Source organism: Bombus fervidus, chromosome 3 (genome assembly GCF_041682495.2).
Source record: "Bombus fervidus isolate BK054 chromosome 3, iyBomFerv1, whole genome shotgun sequence".
Taxonomy (NCBI): domain Eukaryota; kingdom Metazoa; phylum Arthropoda; class Insecta; order Hymenoptera; family Apidae; genus Bombus; species Bombus fervidus.
The window spans coordinates 10,451,556-10,478,299 of NC_091519.1; the positions used below are offsets into that span (position 1 = coordinate 10,451,556).

At 36.3% G+C, this 26,744-nt stretch overlaps 1 protein-coding gene across 5 annotated transcripts in view; it reads left to right on the forward strand.

Annotated features, from left to right (window-relative positions):
* Nucleotides 1-26,744, forward strand: part of LOC139985554 (monocarboxylate transporter 10) — a 299,453-nt gene that overhangs the window by 182,096 nt on the left and 90,613 nt on the right. For 4 of the 5 annotated variants that reach the window (XM_072000072.1, XM_072000073.1, XM_072000071.1 and 1 more), the window contains 4 exons: nt 5,446-5,945; nt 7,248-7,413; nt 18,479-18,601; nt 19,594-19,767. In XM_072000072.1, the coding sequence (XP_071856173.1) occupies nt 5,775-5,945; nt 7,248-7,413; nt 18,479-18,601; nt 19,594-19,767 (634 nt within the window). In that variant the 5' untranslated portion in view covers nt 5,446-5,774. Of the gene's footprint in view, nt 1-4,286; nt 4,390-5,445; nt 5,946-7,247; nt 7,414-18,478; nt 18,602-19,593; nt 19,768-26,744 lie in introns of those variants that run through there. The other variant, XM_072000074.1, reaches the window with a different exon arrangement.

Below are 26,744 nucleotides of genomic sequence, written 5' to 3' on the forward strand. Positions count from 1 at the left end.
GAGAAATACGTACAGTAAATATTATTGTTTTAACAATTAAAATGTTTTCATCGAAAGTACCACTGAGATTTTGATCATTTCGTTTTGTGAAGATCTGATATGAATGATGTAAAAGTGGCATTCAGAAAGAAAACTTTAATCAACACGGATGTAAGTTTTGTCATTAACTTTGGAAACTCTTTTACGAAATGCAAACTCGAATTTTAATCAAAGATTCGTATTTCAGGATGGGAATTGAAATGTAAATTTAAGAAGACGTACATTACAGGGAATTTTCCGAGCTTTGATCTACGAGTGAAAATCTTCTTGAAATGAGAAATGAGATTCGAACGTCTGAGTTTCTCCCCGCGTGTCGGAGATGTTTTCTTAAATTAAATTTATATTTAACTAACTTGTGATGGGAAAATTTAGGAATAATAAATTTAATCATCATTCGCAATAGAAGATTTTCTGAGATAATTTCACCTTCCTTCGAATTTTTATGAACCAATCTTTCTCGCGTTTCAGCAAGCAACAAGACTTTTATCGTTTCAAGAGAAACTTTAACATAAAATTAAAACGAGAAAACGCGTATACAATGGCCCTTTTATATTTCCCTCGGACTTAAGAAACTTTCTTACAACGTAGAAACATGATTGAGTTGAAAACAAGCTAAAGACGTAACAGGATTAACGTTTAATCAATCTAACTCTCGCAAGCAGAAATTTTTATGATAGGAGAAAGTAACATGTTTCTTTGCTCACACGTTTACTGCAATTTGGATGTGTCGATTTATTATTATTATTAATCATTATTAATTAGTTAGTCAGCACGTAAATCTCAGAATAAGATTAAGTAACAAACTGACTAAATAAAATGAACTTAATATAACCTTAGGAAACATATTCTTGTAACATTTTTAAAGAATAAATCGAATATATTTCAATAATTAACACACTAGGTGTATAATAATAATAAATACGAAACATAAAATTCAGCGTGACGAAGTCACAATTTTCATACATTATCATAAGGAATGTACATAAATATACAAACCGTTCTAAATAATGTATCTAAAAAGCAAACAAAATCTTTAATATATTAGTAATTATAATATATTATAATAAATTTGCATAAATATCAATTTACAACGCCTGCAATTCGGAGAATCAATTAAACAATTCTCGATATCCGAACAAATTAAACATCTAGCAAAGATTAAACCGTAGACTTTCATACATTTTTATATCTCTGTGAACGTAACTAAAGAAATGGAAGCTAAATAAAAATCCGTTTCATGTACTAAATATTATAATAAATATTTTAGAAACATTTTACTTATATTAGGTCGTCCGAAAAGTTTCTTTCGTTTTATAAGAAAATAATGGACGCACAATGTGTTTTGTTTTATAACGAAATAAAACGAAATGGACCATACCTAATTAAATAAAATAATATAAAACAGAAGTTGTTGTTCATCTATTATCACCTTATGAAACGAAAGAAACTTTTCGGACAACCTAATATTTAGCTAAAGAAATTATTTATACAGTTTGATAAAAATATTTCATAATCGTAAGTATAATTCTTAATTAGAATATTCTATCTAATCCTCGCTACCTAAAATTTTCCGTTTTATATTATTTTATCGAATTACGTATGATCCATTTTGTTCGATCAAACTAAAGATCATGACGTTCGACAGATTAGGTTTCATGTTTGTATAAAGATGCGTTGTTGTAAAAGACGTGTCTGTAAAAGAAAGACACTTTCCGGACAACCCAATATTTGCATATTAGATGCACGGTACGCATGTTGCGTAAAAATCTGCAGTCTGTTAATAACAAGTTCGTGCTAAATTTCTGCCCGATCACGTGCCGTGTTTAAAAACTTGGTCCCAACAATTCTTACCGCCGGAAAGCTAACTTCCGACAGGGGCGAGGCTGGCGGGTTTGTGCAAAGTGTTTCGATTAAAAAGCGTTTTGTAAAAAGATTTACGGCCCCGGCATGCTTTTGCATTCCGCAACGAGGTTCCTCCGCAGTGTAGCGCCGGTAAAATTGAAATATATAGGTTGTAACGCTGGCGGCGCATACAAATCCGCCATTTGTTTCCGGTACGGTCCTTCTTATTGCGGAAGTTGCGCACACAGTCGCGGCCGTGAAACCGCGCGAGTATCGAGTTTACGAAACGGCCGGTCATCGGATCAACGTCGGAAGTCGTAAATTTTCGGGCTGGAAAAAGGATGGATCGATAAAGAAACTTTGGTGAAATAATACGAAATGGCTGACTCTCGTGTGTATTACAACGGTATTGTTTCCAACTACTATAGAACCTTAATTATTCCAACTATTCGTGGCACACGCTGGTCGGATAATCGGATAACTTTGTTTTCCTATTCGTAAGCAAAGATCATTTATGTTAAACTACGTATTTTGTGTATGCTAACGAGGAAAAGTATCGGCAGAGACCAAATTTCCCTGTAAAATCCTGTTATATCTGTTGGGATAAACTTTCCATTTGCGTGAGAATTCTCAGCGCGTTAATGGAAAATCTCGTTCGTACGGAAATTCAAATTACATACTTCGAGATTTATTGCGTATACATATTGATGTATAATAAATCACGCTACGTTTATTGAATTATATTTGCATTCAAAAGAAGCATGCAGGACTTGTCAAGTTTGAATTTTAATCAAATTCTTTGAAACTTATTGAACTGTTCGGTGAAACGATGTATTTCAACGTTAGACTCGAAGATTATATCTTAACACTTTCGTCGCCCAGTGTGATTCGCCTAAGTTCCTGCGGGGCCCAAATCCGACCGCCGGTGCGCAGAACGTAAATAGAGCGACAAGCGGGAATTCATTGTTTATCGCCTTCGATTCATGGTAAAGAAAAGATTATTTAGTTCTGAAATGGAGAAAGCGATAAGCTTTCCGCTAGAGTATTTCGAGGGATCTCATGGCAGATATCTCAGATCTTTCATTTAGTCGAGAAGCATACTGGTGAGACGCACATCAGTGATTTTTCATCCTCAAAATGTTCAGTAAACAGCGTAAAAATAGATTTGAAAGTGAGGAGAGTAGTGCTGACGAAGTCTACAACTATTGTTCAAAATGTGCAAAATCACCTCAAATGTGTTTGGAATGTTTTAACAAATACCATTCGATATAGCATAATGTAATATTTCATCCAGAATATAAATTAATAAAAAGTATGGTATAATGTGTTTTTAATATTTTTATGTTGTATATTCTATATATAATACTCTATGTTTAATTAACTCGAACAAGAAGAGCGTCACCCATACATAGCTATGGGTGACGTGGCGACGAACATTCAATAGCTAGAAAATAAAAATAAATAATGAAAAACATACAACGAATCGTTTTCACTGAAACTTGAGGTTTCTATTGTTATAAAACCAGTGCAAGAATCGATACTAAATAACTATTCCGAGAATTTAATATGGTAATTGCTTTCAATTTTTATCTTCTTATAGTTCACGAACACTCTGTATGAGGAATCGTGTTCTTTTTTACAAATTCATAACAGAATTTTACAAAGAAAAGTCGATGTTTCTACCGATAGTTTCATCCATCGTCCTAAACTGCTGAAAAGAATCAACGGACTGCGTTGCCATTCTTTATATTTCTGTGTCTAAACATTATTTATTAACGATTGCCTTAAATATAACTCGTCTCACACTGTAATAATATTATATATTATTATATTTTACGTTCGATATAAATAAACGAAATATTTCACGTTCAATATATGTATGTTATAGTATCCCATAAAAAAAATCAACTCAACTTGTTAAAAAGATTCTTTAACCATAATTTTCATATCTATCTAGAATATCAATATTCAAAACTTTCAATTTACCTAACATAAACGTACCAACACGTAAACTCTTTCAATCTCTTCTTTTCACGAACCTCGTTCGCTTTTCGAATATTCAGCAAATTACCGGTTAATATGTCACCGATTTTTATAAAAAACCTGAAGTAAATTTTTGTACCATTGATAAAAAAAAAAAAACAATTTAAATACTGATGACAGTTTGGCTTGACAGGATAAGTATGCAACGATTTCGTAATAAATTACCATGCTCTGAGCAGACAGGTCGAACCGGATTCATATCGTCGGTCCGCTTATTTATGCATATGACGCGGAATAAATTTTTTAATTCATTTGCATTATGCCCTACTTAAGAGGACAGTTGAATGCATCAGCAGCATTCAACTGACGACTGGGGCCTATCACCGCGCACGGTCAGTCGTAGGTGCGGCAAATGGCATTCGATTTCTTTATGGAGATTATCGAAAATTTACTGTTCAAAACGACTGGTAGACGATGTTACTTCGTAAACATCGCATCTTACATTCTTTATAACAGAGGAAAAAAGTAAAAATTATTTATTTAAAAAAAAAATGGTGATAGCGCTTGGTGATAGAAGACAGTCGTAGCGCGCGGATTAATCCGCGTTTGGATGCAAATCGGTTAACCATGACGACGGGTATTCCAGATGTAAATCACGGTTTGTTTTGTCTCTAGACCGGCGAGGAAACTCGTTCCGAACTGTTTTATTCGCGGTCTACGCGTTGCTTTACTTTTTTCCATCACTCTACCCTGTTGTCCAGCGGTTGAGATTTTTTGCACGAGACACGGGATTAATTGCGGATTAATTCTTATTATGAAAACGCAAATTGCGGTGATATTGAGGCGGAGAAGTGCGTTCCGTGCTTACAGTAAAGTCGTTCCGCTCGCTTGGACACTTGATAATTCATCTTAGCTGGCGTTTAATAACTTCAGCTTTTTTCTTGTCAGCGTAAACTCTCTTCTTCTGTGTTGGTCAAGATTGTTTTATTATTTTAAACAAACTGAGATCATCTAAAATCTTCTCTCAAGTCAAATTGACAAATATGGTATAACGTTTTACAAGAAAAGAGAATCTTAAACATTGTCTGTGTATATGTAACATATAACGTCATTCGAATCATGCCATAAAAAGGTGAAATTACTTTATCCCTAATACACACTTCTCCTTAATATCCTACAAGAAAAAGTGAACCTTAAATAGCCCCTTTATTCCTATCATAATGCGTAACATAATTTGGTGATTTCGTGAAACCATAGATGAGTAAACCGTAGATGAGAAAAATAATATACGCGAATCTTGAATATTCTATTCTATATCTGTTATAGGATATCTTTAACGTACCACGAAAAGCTCAACTTATAGAAAAGCTTAACTTATAGAAAAAAAATCGAACATGGTAAAATTCTTATCTCGCATCGTTCCGTTGGAATCCTCATCGAGTAAAGTACAGTTTTAATCCGCGTCCCATTTCACCTCTGCTACCTCTCTCGCCATTCCCATCCGCTTAATTACAGTTCTAATCGACAGCCAGCACTCGCCAATTCTCTATTTCACCCACGTTTCATATTTTCTGCTTACAGATCCACGCCTGAATCGAGACGATTGAACTCTCAGCAACGAAAGATGAGTTTCACGAACAGCCACCGTACCACCGTCGTTCTTCGACCAGTCTCAATTTCAATCTCAATCTCCACGTGGTCGATCACCAGCGTCACTCAGATTAACGACAATCACGGGAAAATAGGAATTACCTTGAAGAATAATATCGAGGACAATCATTTCGAAGAACAGTTTTAGAACTACGCAAGCTTACGCCGATAGAGCAGCAAGACGACGAGTGAAATCCAGGGAATTGCAGGTCGTCGAGTTGACGAAAGAGGATCAGTGAGATGCCCGGTTCGCTGTGAAAATGCTGGTGGACGATTGCGGCAGCGCTATGGGGTGGACTTCGGCCAGCGTGCGCGGGGGTTGGTCCACCCCGGGCGGCTGTAGGAATTCCGCGATGAACTTCGGTGGTAGCGTGCCCTCCCTTCACCCAGCTGGCTCGATAAGATCGCTCCGATCCCAGCATTCTATGCAGGTATTTAAAAAAAAAAAAAAAATCCCGTCGTTTTCGTGTCATTGGATTATCATCGTTAGGGTGATCGTATCCGGAGAACGCGTAAGGTTATAAGCGAATTCGTGGATTAAGTCCGACATTAAAGTTTTAGTGCACCGTTTTGCAAGCTCTACTCCTTTTTCAGCTATCGGTTTTCGACGAGCTATCTTTTGTTTTATTTGTCGAAGGAACATCGTTTTTCAATAGCTGGCTATTAGTTGAGCAGTTGGCATTTCGATGTAGAATCTGCAATAATCACGAAAATGTTAAGAAGATTTTCAGATTGGTGAATAATGAAAGATGGACGCGAGAATGTGTCAAAGACTATTTCTTGTTTGTTAAAAACGCGTGTCATTGAAAAAAAAAAGTTTTTCGGTAGTTGAATGTTTTCTTTTTATTTGTATTTAATCTGTAACAATAGGTGGACATTTTAGGATGATCGACAGAATGGTAAAGAAGAAGATGAAAGATAGGTTTTTCTTTTATCGAAAGCGTATTGATTGGGTATCGACTGATTAGTATTTCATCGAGTAGCAAGTGCAAATTTTAAAAAGATTGACAGGGTGGTAGCTGATTTAACCAAATTCTGAGCCACAGGGATTGTACAAGTTAGGGATGGAAGGAAGATTAATTGTTAAATGGAAACGAATGGTAGAGTTTGATCTTTGATATTTTAAAGTCACAGAAAAGAGGATGATATAACGATCACATTTTTTAAATTCACATTGAAATTACTTATCATTTAGGTCATCCTCTTCATAAATATTTATCGAAGTACGTTTTTTTATCTCCTCAAAAGTTCAATACTAATCACGCACTCTTCGAATAAATAAAATTAACAAATCTACAAAAAATATAATTTGTCAATTTAGAATATTTATACTACGTTCCCGTTAAGATCCTAATTAGCCTATGTCGTAATTTCTTACGTCTTATCTATCATCTTATCCACTCATACAAAAAAAAAAATCATAAAGATTCTATTCTAATGTTCCACGCATAAGATACAATAGATTGATTCGACGCAAAAATCGATATTCATCGGATAGCGCATTTTACAGGTAGATGTAGAAGGTAGGCGTCGCCGATCAGTTTGCGAGAATTGCGTGGGGCGTTCATCCCCTAATTGGTATTCGGCCAGCGACACTTTCCCCTGTCGGCGGATATCCTGCGACGTTTAATTTTCAGGCTACGTCGTCGATCGTCGCGATTTATCATTGGTTCTCGCGTGCCCGATCGCTATTGCTTTTCTCGATGCATTGCAGACATGTTTCTTTTGTGCAGGGCGTGCCGGAGACACCGCGAAGATGTATGCACTGCCATCCGGTACACGTGCCGAGCACCCCGAACAATTACGTGCATCATCCAATGCAGTATTACACGCCGAGCCACTGTCCCGAGCCCAGGAACGGTATCTACACTCCTCATCGGGGCAGTTCCTATCACGGTGGTGAGTACACCTTTGTAAAAAATGAATTCTTCCTGTCGGCTACGAAAAAAAAAAAAAAATTGCTTTCATCGACTATGAATAAATATGAGGTTAGCGCTCGTGACGTGTAGTCTTGTGAAATAAAATTTTTAACGCACGTTGTTTTATCAAAATATCGGGAAAAAGTTTAGAAGAAGTTTGTAAAATAAGAAACATAAGGGGGCACCATGATTTTTTAACGTGGATTTATACTTGTTAAGGACAGCGAATAAGCGTAATATACGTACAACGTAGCACACTGTGGATGATTATCATCGATATGTAAAAAATTTATAGGATAAAGGTTACTAACATACATAGCGTATCAATTTTTAACATTTTTCTGTTATACATCCTCCACTGTATGCCACTGTATGATATTCCACATAACTCTATAGATATACATCGATACTGCTATGTGCTTTCGATCATCTTCCACCCAATGATCTCTTCCTAGCGTTGAAGAATATCTTCGGTTACCGGGCGAAATATGAAAAATGTCTTGTTACGCAAGCTTTTTTCGTTCCAATTTTACCTTGCAATTTCTCACGAAACATTACGAATCCTGTTTGTTTGCTAAAATGTAGCAGGATCGAGCGCGATTAACTGGTTTCGACGTTCAAGGTTTGTAAGATTCAGCATTTCTAAAACTGAGATGATCTTGGAACGAAGTTAGAACGGAACTTTGTATTTACAATTGATTTGAGGATAACGTATACTAGAGAATTGTTTAAGCAAAACAGAAAAGATTTTTCATCTTTTGCAAATGCTGAATTCATGTTTCGAGCAACTTTCATGACACTATATGGAAAGGATATTTCCAAAGTTGAAATACGGTGTCCCTCGTCACATACATACGACGATTCTCAATCTGGCGCGTTGAAAAAGTCTCTCTGGTCCTCCCTTTTTCTTCCTCTCTCGGCATTCACCTGCTGTTGAATATTGAACGTAGTCGCGAAACTTGACGGAAACGGATTAGGCCGGTGTCCTGGCAAGCAACGTCGCGCCGTGGGAACGAAAACAGAAGCATTCTGAGATTATGAGCAAGTTTACCAAGAGGGCCGAGTGGATAGAGTCGTTCTTATACCGACTTTACGAGAAAACTTGCGCAATCTCGCTGAAAGATGCCCCCGAGAAATCGAATAAAATGCAAAACGCGTTAAATGAAACAGTGCTTCCTCGTATACAAAACAAGTGGAAATATCTCAGAGTTTTTAAATCGTTTAACTTTATAGGCCTTTATTCGTACTAGAGTAAGATGATCCAGCATTGTATACAGAGTGGCGGACAAAAGGAAGTTTAAAGAGCTAAAATTAAGAAAGTATCATAATTTTCGAAACTGAATTATAATTACTAAAAACAATGAATGTGTAATACGATATATTATATATTTTAAAATACACGGCTGTTACCAAAGTGTTCAGTACAGACAAAATTTAATAGAAAATTTACTCGCACTTATACATATAAATATTAATTTTAATTTTTCTGTTGTCCTCTACTGTCTAAACTGTCTAAACGATTTTCCTCCTATTATTCACATTTTCCTAAGAAATATCGGCGATTCGTTACGAGGAATCTTCACATCTTCGGACCCTAAATCAGCTGAGAAGCCACGACGAAACGGTACAGGTCATAAAATTAAATTAGCCAAGCAACGTGTATCGACTTCGACAGTCGCGTAAGTTCCAACAATTACGAAGCACGGTATAAATAAAAATATATTCGCGCTCCCCAATGCAATATATCTACTGTGACGAAAGGTGTAAAAATTTTACGTATCGTTCTTCATATAATCCAAAAGAATAACAGTAAAATTCTATCGGAATTTTCATCGCCGCTGTCACAGTGAACAACGAAATCGCATACGTTTTAATGAAAAATATCGCGGGAATTTCGCAAGTGACCTGTCAGCTGGCAGAGGCGCGTGAAAAAGGGAAACAATTCAACAAGTTGACAGTCGCGAATGTCAGCCGGACCGCACGCGTGTTTCACAAGGAAAAGGTGGGAAAAATCAAATTGATGAAATGAACGAGACTGCGGAGAGAAGGAGAGAAAGGTTCACGGTACAGTCAGGATTTTGCTGAAACGATGAAATTCGCGCACGGGCACGTTGACTCGTGTTAATTTGTCGTGTCATTTACAAGCTTCGGAGCTGACCACGACGCGCGACCCACTCATAGTTTTCGAACGAATTCGCGTTACGGTTAAACACGGTGGACACTTGCGATTGGACAAACCGACCCTTTCCAATTGTATTTGCACGGTCAACCCTCCTTCACCCTCTGCGAAAGAATCGATTTCGAATCAGTTGCAGGCATCGCCACGCTCGCTTCGTATTATGCAGATGACCCGCGTGCACGCAATCCCAACCGAAATATCCGTGGCGGTACGAAATTTTCCGATTTTTCGCTCGATTTACCGATATCGAAGCTTTTCCCACTTGTTTTATTTCTATTGTTTTCGATAAGCTGATTCGTTCGTTCTTTTTTTCCTTTTTCTTTTCCTTTTCTCTTTTCTTGTTGTCGATATAATGCTAACGCGACAGGTTGAATGGTAATTTGGGAGGCAGATGTTAAAGATGATTTAGGTAGTTAGAATTTATCAAGGGAGAAATTTATGTTAGTGGATATTACTGGAGATATATTGTGTGTATAAATGGGTTTACGTGGAATATGCTAATATTTGATGGGATTATGGGATGTTAAAATATTTTTTCAGAATTTAAATTTAATAGCATAAAAGAAATTTGTATAATAGAAAAAAAAGGAAAGGATAAAAGTTGAGAAGGATATTTACGATATTGTTTTGTTTATTAACGATAGAAATAGAATAGTTAAACAATTCGAATTTTTACTAATTTCCCAAGTGTATTTTTATTAATTTTCTAATTTTTTAACAATTACAAAATAAATAATTTAATAGTTTTCAAATAATTGTTTCATTGATGTTCGTATTAAATAAATGTGTATACGATATACTATGAGATATTGATCACTGTATCGAGTGCAAGATATTGTCTGACCATAGGTAGACCATTGCTACTTACTTTACTTCTCGCTTTCTTTCTAATTAATATCAAAAAATATATTGATTGCGACGTGCTGAACGAGATGTCTGACCATAGACGAACCTTTACTACTTGTACTGTTTCTCGCTCTTTCTCTAACTTCTAATTAATCGCATTCTTTTATAGTTCTTTATAAACATTCCATTTTACGATGGTCATCTTATATTGAGTTTAATAAAATATCAAATTGATTTGCAAATTTATAATTATTGTATACAGGGTATTTAAATAAACAATTAAAATTCTACCTCCATTGGACATTTTGATAAAACAATAATCTCTTAATAAGCTGTTCTTCGTACACCGTTCCACTTTTCGACAACAATGCAACAGTACATTCCATTTATTTCCTTCTACGTTTGTTTTATCAAAAAGCGAGAAACCAAACTACAAATCTTCACTGAGAAATTTCCTCAGTCGTTTTACTGGGATCAATAATATTTTAACTGCAGTGAGAACACATCGAAACTCTCAGTACAAAAGTGCCACTAAACCGCACAATCATAAAAATGAAACTTGAACCACAGTTAAAAAAAACCGCTGCTTGTTTTCCATCGAAGAAAATTACTCGGGCTCGCGTTTTTCTTCGGAAAACAATTATTACAGGAAGCGGTGCAATTCCTAATATCGTTTCACGGATCGGCAACAACGTCTCGATCTACTTTCCGGGACAGTTAAATCGTCCGACTCTTTTAAAATCCTTCGACTTTTTGCTATTCGTTCGAAGAGACGCGTGTTTGTCTCTCGTGCACGATCGATTTTTGACAAATCTCCCGTGGAACCGGCACATATATCAACCTGAAGGTTCAATCGGGACGAGTGTTTTTCTTTGTTCCACCATGGTTGCCACAGAATAGAAACGGAAATATGTCGCTGGATTTTCTTTATTGTGGTCAGTGTTTTGTGACTTCGTTGCCGAGTAAAAGTAGATACTGTAGTTCCTGAGATATGAAACTTGTTTTGGAAGAGAATATTTGGGAAAAAGAATGTTCTACTATTTTTTATGATTCAAACTGATTTTTATATATGTTTTCTTATATAGTTTACTATGTTGTATTACAATAACAGTTTAGAAAAGAATCTCGGGGAAGGAAATTGTTTTGCGAAATTGTTAAGTGAGATTGGTATTTAAGGTCTTGATACGTTGATGTACTTTTTCATAATTTATTAATATACATTAACGTACAGTAGTAAAAATAATATTTTATTATACTTTATATTTTAAGAAATGTAATAAATAATAAAATATCCCGAAATATAATACTTGTTCATAATGTCACTTTGTGTAGCTTTTTAAAAGCTCCACTGACGCCATGCATTTTTCATAAGACTCGCAACTTCGTTGCTTAGGCTTCACCCATTACTTGATTAATTAATATTAGGTAATGTAGGTAAATTTCACTATCCACGTAATTAGTATACAACATCTCAGGAAGCAAGCCACTTTCGAAAATCTTCTCAAGTAATCCTCTAATTAAACTCACTCTAATCAGACCATATACCTCAATCACGTCTGACCGAAAGCGTCTCATTTTACGTTCATCCATTTCAAGATTTCCTATTAATATTCCTCCTCCTAGTTTCCGTACAAGAAAACCTTTTGGAAAATTGAAAGAACAACCTTACCGCATGAAATATAACCCGTTCCTCTACTCCTCTACTCATATTTTATCCGACAAAGTAAGAAAAAAAAAAAGAAAGAAATAGTAGGAGGAGAAATTCGGAAATTCACGGCACAAAATTCTCATAAGTTTTGCATCAAAGCGGTAAGTTACGATGGCGGCGAGATCTTAGCAAAGCGGAGGAAGCGTCGTAATTCCTTTTCATGGCAATTTCGTCGTCCGCAGTTTTTGTTTTTCAACCTGGTTTTGGCGCAGAACATCCTCCGTTCCGATCCATTTTTCACTAGCAGCCTCATTTTTCGGCCGATCCACGCGCTTATCTCCTTCGTTGGCTCACGTTCGTTCGCACTGTAATTAAGAATATTTCGTCCCTTTGATTTCTCGCCTTTGCGTCCGATCCTCGGCCATTGTGCACTATCAGCCAATGGAAAGAGAAGTTCCTTTTGCAGTCTTTTCTTGCTTGTCAGAACTCGGTGCGTTAATGAGTGTTCCGTTTCGTATCTCAACCGCTTGCCGTGGAATAGAGGAAGGAGATTATTCACGGTAGAATCGATAGAAATTTAAGAGGAAAATAGCGAATCTTCCTTCTCGTCCACGGAGAAAGGAATATCGAAGGGAAATATAAAATTGTCTCTTTGATCGCAGAGACAGAGAGGATTTTAAATTGCACGTGAACGAACGTTGAAACGTTCTCTGCGAGAAACGAGTTTTGTTCCGGCAGTCGACTGTGAAGAAAATTAACCGTAATGTGCCTAACTCGTGCGATCCGGTAATTAATTATGAAGGTAAACTAATTTTGAATATCCTGGCTTTGTCCTTTTCAAATGGAATCGAGAGAAGAACAGGATGATAAATTGGAAAGACATTTGACGTGGAAATTAATTCCCTTTCATTTCCACACCAAGTTATAATACCATTTATTAGCTTTACTTTTGAATCAGCCTTAGTTCAGTCATTATTTGTTTGGATTGTTCCAATTTCTTGTATTTCAACTCCAACTTGATAATCGTTCAAGTTGTCTGTTGAAAATTTTCTGCCCGTCGTCCAACAACCAATAGGATCTTTCGAAACAAAATCACTTGGAAATGAAAATTATTACATTATTATGTTACGTCGGCCGACTCTCTACCTAAACCAGGACACACACTGCAGACAAAATGGCATCCAGATGTCTACACATCCTTACTGCGTACCCTCAATATTCTTCAGGACCCACCATAGTTAAGGTCCTTCAGACCAAACAAGCATCTTTTATTTCAAGTGTTCTTTACATTTATTGTTTACTACGGGAAGACACGGGAAAGTTAGTTTTTCTCACGTATGATGCTTCCCACTAACAACTTTCTATCGAGGACGGCTAAGACCCTTCCTAGTCCACCAACCTTGTTATTATCCAATCAGAAGCAATGTCTACTGCCCTCACTTTCCTAACAAAAAATGTCATCAACAAATCCGATGGTTCCGTGCGCTAGACACACCCATCACTAGCTTTCCTCCGCCACAGCATCGTCACTGAACTTCACTTATCCTTCATCGTTAGAATAGTCAACATATCTTTACAGGGTTTCTACCCTTAGATCAATCACCTACTTAACTTGTACATACGCACCAGCGTTACTAGCTTCTATATAAAGTTGTTGGAATAAACTGTAATTTATACGTGTTAATTCAGTGTATATGTGGCGGCACTCGATAGCAAAATACCACCACTCGATACTAACTAGTGTGGTTAGCGCCTTAGGTTACGAACGTTCGTTCGGGACCCAGGTTCATATCCCGGCGACCGGAGTGCGATTTTTCCTCCGCGGCATCAAAAATGAGAAGAAAAATGCAGCAGTCCCCCAGCAGCGACAACGGCGACCCGCAGCAGAACCTGTCTCACTCTACACACGAGCAGTAGCGCACTATCACCACAACTATACCGGCCAGACAGCAACAAACAAACATGTACACCTGATATACTTAATTGAACCACCCCTATTATCTTAACAGAAATAAGGGGATCGATCAGTTCGTGGCGTCGATTATCTAATCGTAACGGGAACTTACGACTCCCGTTGACGTGCTTTTTCGCGATCGCGTCTCTCCGCGAATGGTCGAATAAACAAATTAATAATAATTAAGTTCTACGACTAGTATTAACAATGCTTCTGTTGCTAATAAATATTCTTATACAAAGGCTGCAAAAAGTGTTTTGCACGCGTTATATCTGTTACAGCACTTGAATACCAGTCTCTTGGATTTAACTGTATTAAATTTCCCACCATTTGGTAATATGATTTCACGTGACTACAGAAATTGGAAGGCGCATCCATGTTTTTCTTATTTCGAGAAGAAACTATATTTAACTTGACCACATTAGATCTAAGTTCGTTTTTTCGAATAACAGAGAGAATTGAAATATCTGCAACGACGTATCATCGCTACTCTTTATTTTTACGCGGTGGGAAAGCTTTCGATGAGTCCAGGGTCATTTTCCAACAGCGACCAGAAGAGCGTAATAAAAATGCAAACAGCGAGCGTCGCTAAAATTCTACTTTAAATTGCTTAAAACTTCATTAGCCCTGTAAAGACGAATTTTACGAGGAACTTTTGCTGTTTGCGGAAACTTTGCCGTTGTACGTTGTAATTAAGAGGAGAAAAGAAGAGATAGGAAAAGAAGCGGAAAGGAACGTTCAGCGATGCCGGCACGAACGGTCGTGCCATAATTAAGAATACGTGTCACGCCGATTCCTGTTCTTTTTTTTTTTTTTTTTTTTACTTGCTTTTGCTTTGGTTCGTGCTACTTAAATATTTTCTTTCTTAACTTTTTTGTTTCTACTATTTATGTTCCCACAATTTTTTCCCTTCTGTTTTCCTTACAAGCTACGCTCACGCGAACTCGTTTGCGAATCGACGTTAAGAAATTGGTTCCCATGGCCGAAAGACAGATGGAAATTCAAATTGCGCGGTTCTGTTTCCTATGGCTTCTGAAAATTTCCCGTATTTCCGAAAATGTTCATCGTAGAGTATTATAGAAGGATATTATATAAAACAATTAATATAAACGTTTTAACTTGTGATGTTTTCACGTCTCACAGTTTGCAACGACGTCGTTCTTCGGAAGTTTAGTTAGAACAGGATGGAATTTCATTTGGCGAACGGATTGATCTAGTTTCAGTCTCTTATGTGAATTCAATTCTGAATTCACGCAAACTCACGAGTGTATCGATGCGTGTCGTGTTTCAATCGATTCGCTAATAAATTTTCTATACGAATTATTTTTAATTTTTAGTTTTTAATTTTTAATTTCTTAATTCAGTTTTAATTGAATTATTATTCGCGTATTTCATTAGCAAGAAACGTGTTTATCGCATACATATTGCCTGTCCACGTTTTTTGAAATTTGAGTTTCCCCACGTAGATGATAGTTCTCCAGTTAACAATTAATTTATGCACTATAAAAGTCATGGTTATCTCTACTTCATAAATTTGTCAAAAGTAATATTTTTGTATTTCGTATTTAAAGATATTTTCAGGGACCATGATCTCCACCTTCGTCATTTTGTGTTTCTAAAGAGGGACCAATGCACAATTTTTAGTCAATTTTATAATACCATCGATAAATACAATGTAAAATGTTTTTATTTAATTATAAATTACCATTGAACTTTCAGAGCTGTTTTTCTCGAGAATGCAAAACGTGGACGAACAATATATGTACTATAAGTCATCGATAGGTGCGAAATAATGGAGGAACACTATTTTTCCAAGATTGTTTCTGAACATTTCTTCGGCTGAAAATCATCGACCCGCTTTCTTGAACCCTCGACCACAAGACTGCTGACCCTCGTTCTCACCCCATAGCAACTAGCATCTTCTTTTCATGAGCACTTTTATCTAACCCACTTGACTCTCCTTTTTCCTCTTCATTTCTTTCAACTCGTTTCATCCCCGGTCTGTGGCACAGGGTTGCGATCTTGCAAGACGGAAACATCGTGGATACACTGAATACTTGTCTCTTTCTCTCTCTCTCTCTCTCTCTCTTTCTCTCTCTCTCTTTGCCGAGAATCAATTTTTTAACGTTGAAAAATTTTCCATTAACCTCGAATTAAATATTTCGCGCGCTGTAATGGAAATTCTGATGGAAAACAGAAAATATAGAACGGATGATGAATATTCGTGTATGGAGGTTGTATAGCAATAAAACGTCGAGAATTAATGAAGTTTATTACATACAGTGATGACAAAAAAATTGGGAAATTGTCGGAATAAATAGGAATTAAATTTCATGTTATTGGGCTTTGTACACGTATCACAGAATTTATTTATTATCTTTTTTTTACATTGTTACGATTCAGTATATGTTAGGAGTAGTTTGCAGGATTTACAGTGAAGCTCCATAGGTATAGGAAATACGAAAATTTTATACTCTGTAGAAACTATATACCCACAACATTTAATTTCTTCAATTAGAGCTCCTTTTTCAATATAATCATTTTAACAAAATTGTACTATGAACTTGGTAGAATCTACAGTATAAGTTCTGTGTTGTAGCCTTAAGAGAAACAGAAATTAGTATTTTGAATATTCTTGATTATCGAGATCTCGTGACTAATATTAATAAACGTCGGTTACAAAATCCGTGATTATAATAGAAATATCATAATGGAAACAATATAAATTAGGAATAAAATATAGAAATGGCAGAGATTTTTGGAAGCTAAGCAAATGATATAAGCAAATAATATAACAAGGAAAGCAAAGTTTGTATTTTCATGCTGTGAAATTTAGAAAGACTTTGCAAGTACGATTTTAAAATTGTAGAAAACGATAGAGAACAACTGTAACAATAACATTGTTTGACAGTGGGAATTTCAAATTAGTAGAAATTCGTGATATTTAATATCGAAATGACAGTAGATTCGGAAGACGGAGATTCCAGCAGCAACAACTCAAGCTTATAGGATTTTCCAGTGATAATTTCGCGAATGTTGGACTAGATAGTGATAATTCTAGGATCAGGGAATTCGATAATGACAGTCGTGTGGTCGTACAATTGGATAATGCTAATTTTGAGATCACGAAGCCTAACATAAACCAATCCTAATTCCTTAGAGAATTCAACAATAATTATTTCAAAAGCAAAAATACAGCACAAAATTAAATATCGTTAATTTCATAATTATTTTAACGCGTTGTAACTTTCACGCACTAAACTATCACGCGTCACTATCACCTAAAATATAACAGTCTCTTAAATTCCAATTTAAAATACTAATATACTCTTCTATAGTTTTTAAGAGATAATTACAATTCATAGTACAATTTCAGATACAAAAGTGAAATAGAAAGTCGAGTAACAGGGTCCACATAATTATTCAAGAAAGTAGAAATAAAATGCACAAAGCAAGTAACATTAACTTCGCTCAATAGTCCTCAATCTATTTAAAAGCTGTGAAACGAAATTCTAATTGAATTAAATCCTCTTAAATTCTAATTTAGAATATTAACGAAGCCTTCTCTATTTCCTAGACACGTTTACTCACAATAAAATACCGCGATTCGCGATATTAAGTTCATGAAACGTAATTTTAATAAAACGTAATTTCAATTTGCCTCTTTTTCGTGGAGGGTTCGTCTTCGACGATGCCGAACTCACAATAAACAGCGTTTATCTTTATCGCCCGGCTTAGCCAGCGCACAAAACGGGTCGTGCCCCGTAAATTCATTGGACGCATCTGCGAGCCAGTTCTCGGTGTAATTAAGTCCTGCAAATATATCGTCGAATTACGCAAAAACAGTGGTGCCTAATCCGCCAGGGGTTAATCCGCGCGTAGCCTTCTTAATTTACATTCAAGCGAACGTAGCGTCGATTGCGAAAGTCACGTCATTTCGTATAAACGCAGGGCTCAGAAGCCAATCAGTGCAAGACTAAGATAAATATAGTTTTTACAAATTGGTTTTGAACAAAATTTGCCACGCCAGTGAAGATGCGAGAAACGATTTTTATTACGAGATAACGTACAGATGAACTTAACTGCAAGAGACACGAAAGAAAATCACCATTGTTCTTTACAAGAAATCAGAGCGAATTAAAAAATTGTGTCTTGTGTCAAATGTCAACTGAAAAATTTGAATGTATCGACCTATGCATTTGTCCGGATTTTGATTTCCCTTTGAGGTTGACGCTCGGGTTTTTTGATTTATTGCAGGTAAATATTGTAATTGGAAACAGTTTAACAATAAATTAGTTTTTAAATTGTCTCATTAATCCCCAAGGCAAGTTAAATTTACGCTGATTCGCTTCTCAATCTTTCATATATTCATGTAAAGTATTTCTACTTTTTAATAGTTGCTTCTCTTCTGATTTTAGATACTCGAATGCGTTACATGGACACAGAGGGAAGTCTGCATGATGGCATGATCGGAAATAGTAATTGGGTGCTCGGTGATTTGAGAAGTCTTCATCGTTGTGTGCCAGCCTTTCGTCGTCCAGGTAATTAAATACGTATCTTTCATGCTAGAAAGTATTTCGATACTGAATACAAATTCAATACAATTTCAATACTGAATCGGGTTAAAATATTATCGTTAGATCGCGGATGTTTGTGCAACTTTTTTTGGATTTCACTATTGCTTATCCCTGAAAGTCAATATCAAAACAATTTCATACTTATATCAATGTATTTAAACAGTAAAACGTATGAGCGTTTCTCTTTCGATACTTGAGGTATTCTTCCTGCGTATTACATGCATTCTATACATTTTTACAATTTCAAATTTCCTATAAATGCACAAGCATCGACCATGCAATTATTATAATTAATAAATGTCGATAAAAAAATGATTAGTTTCTCCAACGGGAAAAACTATCTGCAACTTGTTAATCTTGGAAGACGAAAAATCTTTTCATTCGTTGAATAGTAAAATTTCATAATGAAATTTCTCCAAATTAATTTTTAAAATCAATTTTCAACGTACAGGACTTTTTAATTCAAATGGAAATTCTAATTTATTCTAGATATCAGATTTTAGTATAAAATATTACGAGATTGGATGTAACAGGGTTACAATAGCGTCTCGCTCTTGCACTACAAACGAATCGAACTTTTGTACCCTTTATTCACAATTCTCACTCAACACACACACACATGCGTGTACCTATATACGCAGTTTGAATTTGGCACTACAGGGACACAGTCGGTTCGATCCGGATAAAACCCAACACAAAAGATAATACGCGCGCGTATCCTTTTCCGTGCAAGCTACAGTATAATTTTATTATCTTTTATGTATACCATGCTTTTTACGAATAAAGTATTAAAAAGAAAAAATATTTAAAAATACAGAAAAAGGAGAAAAAATCGAGAAGAATAATAGAATTGATTCGTTAATTAATTACTGTGCTCATGGCCAAGCGGACGAAAAAATTCGCTCACACGATCCATGTAAAAAGCAATCGTAATTAAGACTAATCTTTCCCTTCAGGCATAGACGTCGCCGCCATGCGAACGCATTTCTATCCAGAGGGTGGCTGGGGATGGCTGGTTTGCGCAGCCGGGTTCCTCGCCCTGTTGCTCACCACTGGAATGCAGCTCGCTTTCGGGCTTCTTCATGTTCACGCTGTGCGACGATTCGGCGAGGAACATCTCATGGATCTGGGTACGTTTTCATACATCTTACACTTTCTCCGTCGGAAAATATTTCCTCCTTCGTGGACCCGTGACAACCAGAGGAAACTTCACCCTGATAATTTTCCTCGGTGAAACTTTAGGCTTCCGAATAGTACGTTCTAAATTATGCTTCTTTCTGAAGTCCTTTTATTGTTTGCGGTTTATGAATTTCTGTGGAAAGAGGAAAAAATTATTGTTGCGACGTTGATCCTAGGAATTCTTGGGAATCTCGGTTTGTAAATGGGAAGCCTAAAGTGAGAAAAATATATCCGATAAAAATAGAAAGATTTTGCAAAATGTTAAAACGTATTTATCTTCTTAACCGATGCTAATTATACGCTGCTTATTTATTACGATGAAACATAAGTGTAACATATACAGTCGCTCATGAAAGTATTCGAACATTTATCACAGAAATCTTTTTGTGGATATATTGGCTTGGCAACTAAGTTATCATTACCATCTAATGACAAAATCCGCAATCATTTAGTTGCCAACCCAATATTACGTGAGTTGTACGAAACCTTTCGAAATTTTGTTAGCGCTATAATGAAACACGTATGGTGATTGTAATAGTAAAATTTGAAACCAATGCTATCGATAAATATCTTTCAAATTGTATAGATACTTTCAGATCCGCTTCAAATTTTATCAACATAACCACGATATCATAATATTTTTAAATATTCGAATGAGCGTAGATTGATTGTATCCGAAATTATCCTAAAATCGAAATGCAAAGGTATACAGTTACTTCTGCATCATTTCTATCGTTTATTATGGACATTATAAAAGTAGGGAATGAAAAAATTCGCACAAGTATATTTACGAGCAGAACGTTTCTTGAAAAGTTAGGCAGCTTACAGCGCAGCGGGTGGATACTTTCTTTGAAGCAACTGTGAAAACTCCGATCGTAAGGTTACAAACTCGTGAAAAATTCATACGTGGCGACAAGAGTTAAGTGCTGTCTGCTGTTCCACCGTGGGATTGATTCGATGATTCTTTCGTAATCGCGACGGATCGCATGAAACTTTCATTTCGCTAGAATCGAGTCGAGCTCGGATGATATCGTTCGTTTAAGTTTCTTTGTAGATGTTACAATGTACACATACACATACGGTCTATTATCAAATTGATTTTCTATTCAGTCGATTAATCCTCTCTGTAATTGACATAATAATTCAACGAAATACCCGACACGAGAATGGCTTTTTAAATAAACTTTTCGAGTAGTGTTTGGTTCGAAACAGTTTGGTAGACTATAGACAATGAACTTTTTTTTAAGTTTTAAATGTAACCAAATGAACTCTGCTCTCAGTTTGGAAACAAAACAGATTTCTAATGTTTTAAGAAAATATTTTTCTCGTGCAAGTTAAAACGAGAAGTCAACGATTGGATAACAGCTTTTTTAAAATTCCATTCGCATTTATAATATCTGTGGCGTTCGAGTGAAAAAGTAAACAAAATGAATTATAAATCTTGTAGAGATACATTCGTAATATGTAGAACAAAATACAATGTAAGCTCAGGTGTTGAACTTTGAATATACTGTGCGAATTTTAGGTAAAAGAACGAGCAAGAAATGAAATCGACTTGTCTATTGGAATCATAAGCAAAAGGCAACAATGTAGAAAGTATTAGCAGCGAAAATTTACGACGAAAATTCTATCGATGTTATTCTATTGACCAAAATTTCGCTTACATATTGAAGAATAACATTTGATGAAAAATGACGCAACAGGGTTAGCCTAATCGACCGCAATAAATCGTTCCGCTCTGCTTTCAATTTATCGCAGAATAGAATGAACCTTTCGATGCACCATATTTCTCAATTTAACGCCAAAGACGTCAGAAAGTATCAGGCATCGGTATTCGTATTGGCCCGCTTTTCCGCATCCTTTCACTGAAATCGACGTAACAGTCTCTCGAAATTTGCCTTTCGTTCACCGCGATGAATTATTTTGTCAAAATGCCGCGCGAAATAAAGCCGGCGTCCCATCGACGGGGATCTCGCCGTTGCTCCAGGGATTTTCAGCACGTCTCGCCGAACACCGCCGAGGAAGGATCCTTTCTTCGGAATATTTCAAACGTAAGAGCCGGTGCTCAGCTCCGAAACGAAGATCTGCTGAGGATTTATTCCCGTGGAATCGTGCGTTTCTCTTCGCCCAGTTATTTCATAATGACAGCCAACTTGAATTTAAAATAATCCCTCTGTTCCCGTTCTCCTCTTATTCTTTCGCTAGCCAAGGGAAGCCGAGAAGGTAATCAAAGAAGGAAACACGAGATGAATTTCCTAGTTCATTTTCGAGGTTCAGTTAGTCTGTATCAAAGGAATTTTTCCTCTTTTTGGGGACGTTGATGAATAGCGTTGAGAATTCTTCCAGATACTTCCAGCAAGATTTGTTGGGGGAAATTTGGAGGGAAGCTATGATCGGCCCGTGTAAGCTTCGCCTTCTCTCGCGATGGTTTTGTTTTGCAAATTGCTCGACAAGTTTCCTGAAGAGGCCTATTTGGAAGCAATTCGATGGACCATAGCGTTTCACTTTTATTATCGCAGTACAGTGATATGAGACAAATACTACGTTGTAACATATGAAATTCTCAATTTTCAATCTGTATTCAACGATTTAATCAAGATGTATGATGTTGATATTGCACTTAATATCATGTTAATTTAATACCAATAGTAAATTTACCATAATATTCAACTCTCCAGAGTATATATAATATTGACATTACATATATTTAATGTAATATTTATTATCGAACAATACTACGTATAATGTAGTATTAATAAATAGCTTACAATTGAATGACCACTCTCTCTATATATATATGTATGTATATATAACCACATATTTCATCAAAAAATATTCCTCTTCGATACATGCTGCTTTCCGTTGGCATTATTGCTCGTTATAGTTATTGCAAAAATTCAACGAATTTTACCGTATTTAGTACTTTACATTGTGAGGCACGTATGATACAAACGATTCAACAGATTTATAAAATAATAAAAAAGAAAAACCATGGAAAGCATTCGATTCAAGTTAACATCACGAAGTATCCATATACACACTTATGAGCTGCAGTGTATTTTCAAAAATTTCCTCAATTTCGAACCACGTGTTAGAAATGCAACATACGTCGTTAGATTACCTTGTCAAGTTAAAAGAACGTGATCTTCCGCTTAAATCCAGTCATCGCTACCAGATAGCCGAAAGATAATTTGTCTACGTACACTTTAAATAAAAAATCTGTATCTGCATTGAAACAGAAAATGTAACAGTTTGTACGTTTACACGTATGTGAAATGGACGCCTGATCGTTAAATACTAAAAGTCATTTCTCTCGAAACCACCTGGATATGTGTCTATTTGAATTAACACGGCGATATATTAAACCATAATATTTTTTATATAATATTTTTTTCTGTAATAAACCGTTATCCCTCTCACGACCTGTAGCAAGCAGTATCACTGTTGGAAAGGAAAAAGTATTAGAGTGAAACGTTAAAAGTAACCCTGACAAACCCGAGGCCTACCGAGGGGAAAAGAGGCTTTCCCTTGCGGCGCGACATGAAATACGGAAGTCCCCGATAAGTCGAGGTTTATTTAAAGTCTGTGGGAAAATAATGGCCGCCGAGAGGCTCGCGAGAAAACGATTTGATCGAAGACTGAAGAAGCTCCGTGGACGGGCTGATAGATACTGGCGTTGTGGCAGCGGCGGTCGGGCTTATCGTTGACCTACTCTACTTAGTTATCTAGTATACATCATAGGCGGCGATGTGGTTGAAAAGTTCGATCGATCGATCGGTATATTTACGTGGTTTCCGCGTCCGTGGACTGACGACGGTGTAATTTATGGCGACCAGCATCGCAAAAATTACGATATTTTCAATACACTGCGCCAGCAGCTAATCTATCGTGACGTCTCGGTCGCCGCGCCAGTCGCCGATCAATCTTCAAAAGGTGTCGCGTACAAGATATATCATAACATCTGGTGGCGGTGGATATTTTACGTTGGCGAGTTTCGGTCTTTTGATCTGTCGATTTGCACGCTAACGCTCATAAATATCCGGACACTTTAGTTGATTTATAGTAACAGTATACGAATTTTATTGTATTGTATGAAAAACGAATGGGTAATTGGAAGCAACAATTACTACTTTTTTTATGGAATCGTCAGACTGTAACGTTCGATTAATTATTAATGAGCGTGGTAATAATGTATTTTATTGTTTATCATATATACTGCTACACGCAAGAACTAGACATGGAATAGTAAAATAAAGGTAGAATAAGATTGTGTGTAGAGATGATTAAGTGAGAGTGCAAGGCAATAGGGAAAATAATTGTAAACCGAGTTCCTCTTATACCTGGGAAGCTAAAAATAATTTATACCTACTACTACTACTACTACTAACTACTATTACACACATTTACTACTTAAATATCAGTGATTCTACTGATATTATAGGTTTTTCCAGCAGCTTAGACGACCTTTCATAATCTGATTTCTAATTGAAAGATTAAAGAATCTGAAGATAAAGAATTTATCCAGTGACAGAATGGTTTCGTGAGATTTGACATTTATAAATACCAGTTTCATTGCTACATATAGGCGTGCAAAGATCACTTTGATCGGATCGTAATACGCCATTAGACGCGGCTATAATGATTATAAAGAATAAAATTGTCACAGTTTTATTTATTAGTGCTTATGTTTAATACACGAATCCTCAAATTTTTATTCATTTTTATTCGAAAAGACATTTTTATGCGACCTAAAAATTCTATTTGATGAATCGAATTAATTGTTGAAGCGTTTAGTCTAACGAAATTGTCATTTAATTAATTTTGGTAAAAGTGGAAGTTTACGAAATATGTTTTAGTCGACAGATGCAATTCCAACACGACGACAGATAAAATTTAGATGAAGCAAATCGAACTCGGTTTCAGAGCGGCTCGCTTCAGCTATCATTTTCTAGTATTTACGACTTGCCTGACGCTTGATACGTACGTGACTTTGAATACTGGTAGTTTCCTTTAATGCAGACCTAACTATCGTCGTTTAACCACGCGTCCCACATGTAACTACCACTTGTTCATCCCCCTGGAAAGCCATAAATTTTGCGAAAGTCAAATAACATCGAGCTTCGTGTTGCTCGGACGAACGAACGCTTCATGAACGCTAGCTGTGAATGAACTTTCTATTGAATGTTTCTGCGCGTCTGTTTTAATACGTTTTAACTAGTGAGATTTCGGAAAACCAACGCTTTCCATCGATTTATTTGAGTCGAAGTTTTATCGAAGTTTTAAACAGTTTGATTCGAATTCTCTTTTTAATTTTACCGATAGATTTCATATGGTGGAAAGATAAATTTTGAAGGTTCACGAAAGATCTCAAATAACAACCACCGAATAAAAGCAGAGACTCGAAACAACTATGTTCAAAAGCAAATCTCAAATTAATGAGAGAAAAATGAGTTTGAAAGGTTGACGAACGATCTCAAACAACAACTTCCAAAAGAATAGGTTTCAAGCAGCAATCCCGAGAAAAGATCTCAAATTATTGATAGGGAGACAAGTTCGAAATGTTGGCAAATGGTCCCAAACAACAGTCTCTAAAGAAGAGATTACCAACTACAAGTTGGAAAAAAAGATCTGAAACTAATCCCTCCGCAAATTTCTTCTGGAACAAATAATTCCCGGAACGTTCTCGGGTTGCGCAACCTACAAAACTGCGAGGAGCAAGAAGCGCGTGTCGTAGGGTCTGTGAGAACACGTATCTCGATTCTACGTCTCTTCAGACGTAGACAAGAAAAGTCTGGCAAGTCCCAGAGCGTACCGTTTTCGCGGCATTGAGTGGAAAGTTGGACGCGGTATCCGCGTTTCTCGATACCCTTTGGGCAAAGTTTAGAAGATGAAACAAGGAAAACGAACGAAAAGATTCGCGAGCCTGATGCGCGTTGACATTTTTCAGACTGCCACCGATTGATTCTATATTTTAAGCGGCGACCTTTGTGTCTGACGTTGTTGTACAGGTTCAGTTACTTTTATTTTTCCATGGTTTATTTTTCTCGTACTCTTGCCACGCTCGTCTCTCGCGGTACAGTGCAGCTTCGATCATGCTGAACGAGCCACGCGTCGTTGAATGTTGATATAAAATCGCTATCTATCAGAGTACCACGGTCATTGCTTTCTTAATTAAGTGTTTTATAGATAATTTTAAATATTTTGATCGTTATCGGGCTTATTATTATACGTATTATTTCTGCATAATCTAATTTAAAATCTAATCTGCCCCACACCTGATCATTTATTATTTAATATTAGATATAATCATAAGTAATATCCAAGCTAATATTCTACTCATTTTCACGAGTAGAACAATCCCCTGTCGATTATTTAGTCCAGTCTAGTTCGGAATTAACCATGTTCAAATATACTTGATAAATATTGAAACTCGATTTTCTCGTAAACTAAACCTTAAATGATAAAATTTTATTTTATCATAAGCAATCAGCTTGTACCCGCTTGTACATGTTATTCGGCCGCGTCATTAAACAACATTAAATTTTCGCAGAATATTATACTGCACTTGCGCACATATGACTCGCGATGCTATCTAAATTATTCACATTGTTGAAAATCGTTTAATCCGTGAAATTTATCATATTCTAATTATCCTAAGTAATGTGGGGAGAAAATGTACTGGCAGTGAACGCGTTTAGAAGAAGAACGATCTTGATAGTTACACGTCTAGTTGAGTTGAAGAAGGTTGGCGAGTTTTCAGCATATGGTGAGAAATAAGAGAACCCTTTGATGGATATATAGTGTACGGATATTGTGATACAGGTAGTTTAGCGAGGTGTTGGCGCTTTACTTTCGAGATGGTTGCCTTGAACTTTCTTCCTGCTAAGGGCTGCATTATGGAGTCGTTGAGGTTTATGAGGCTACGTGG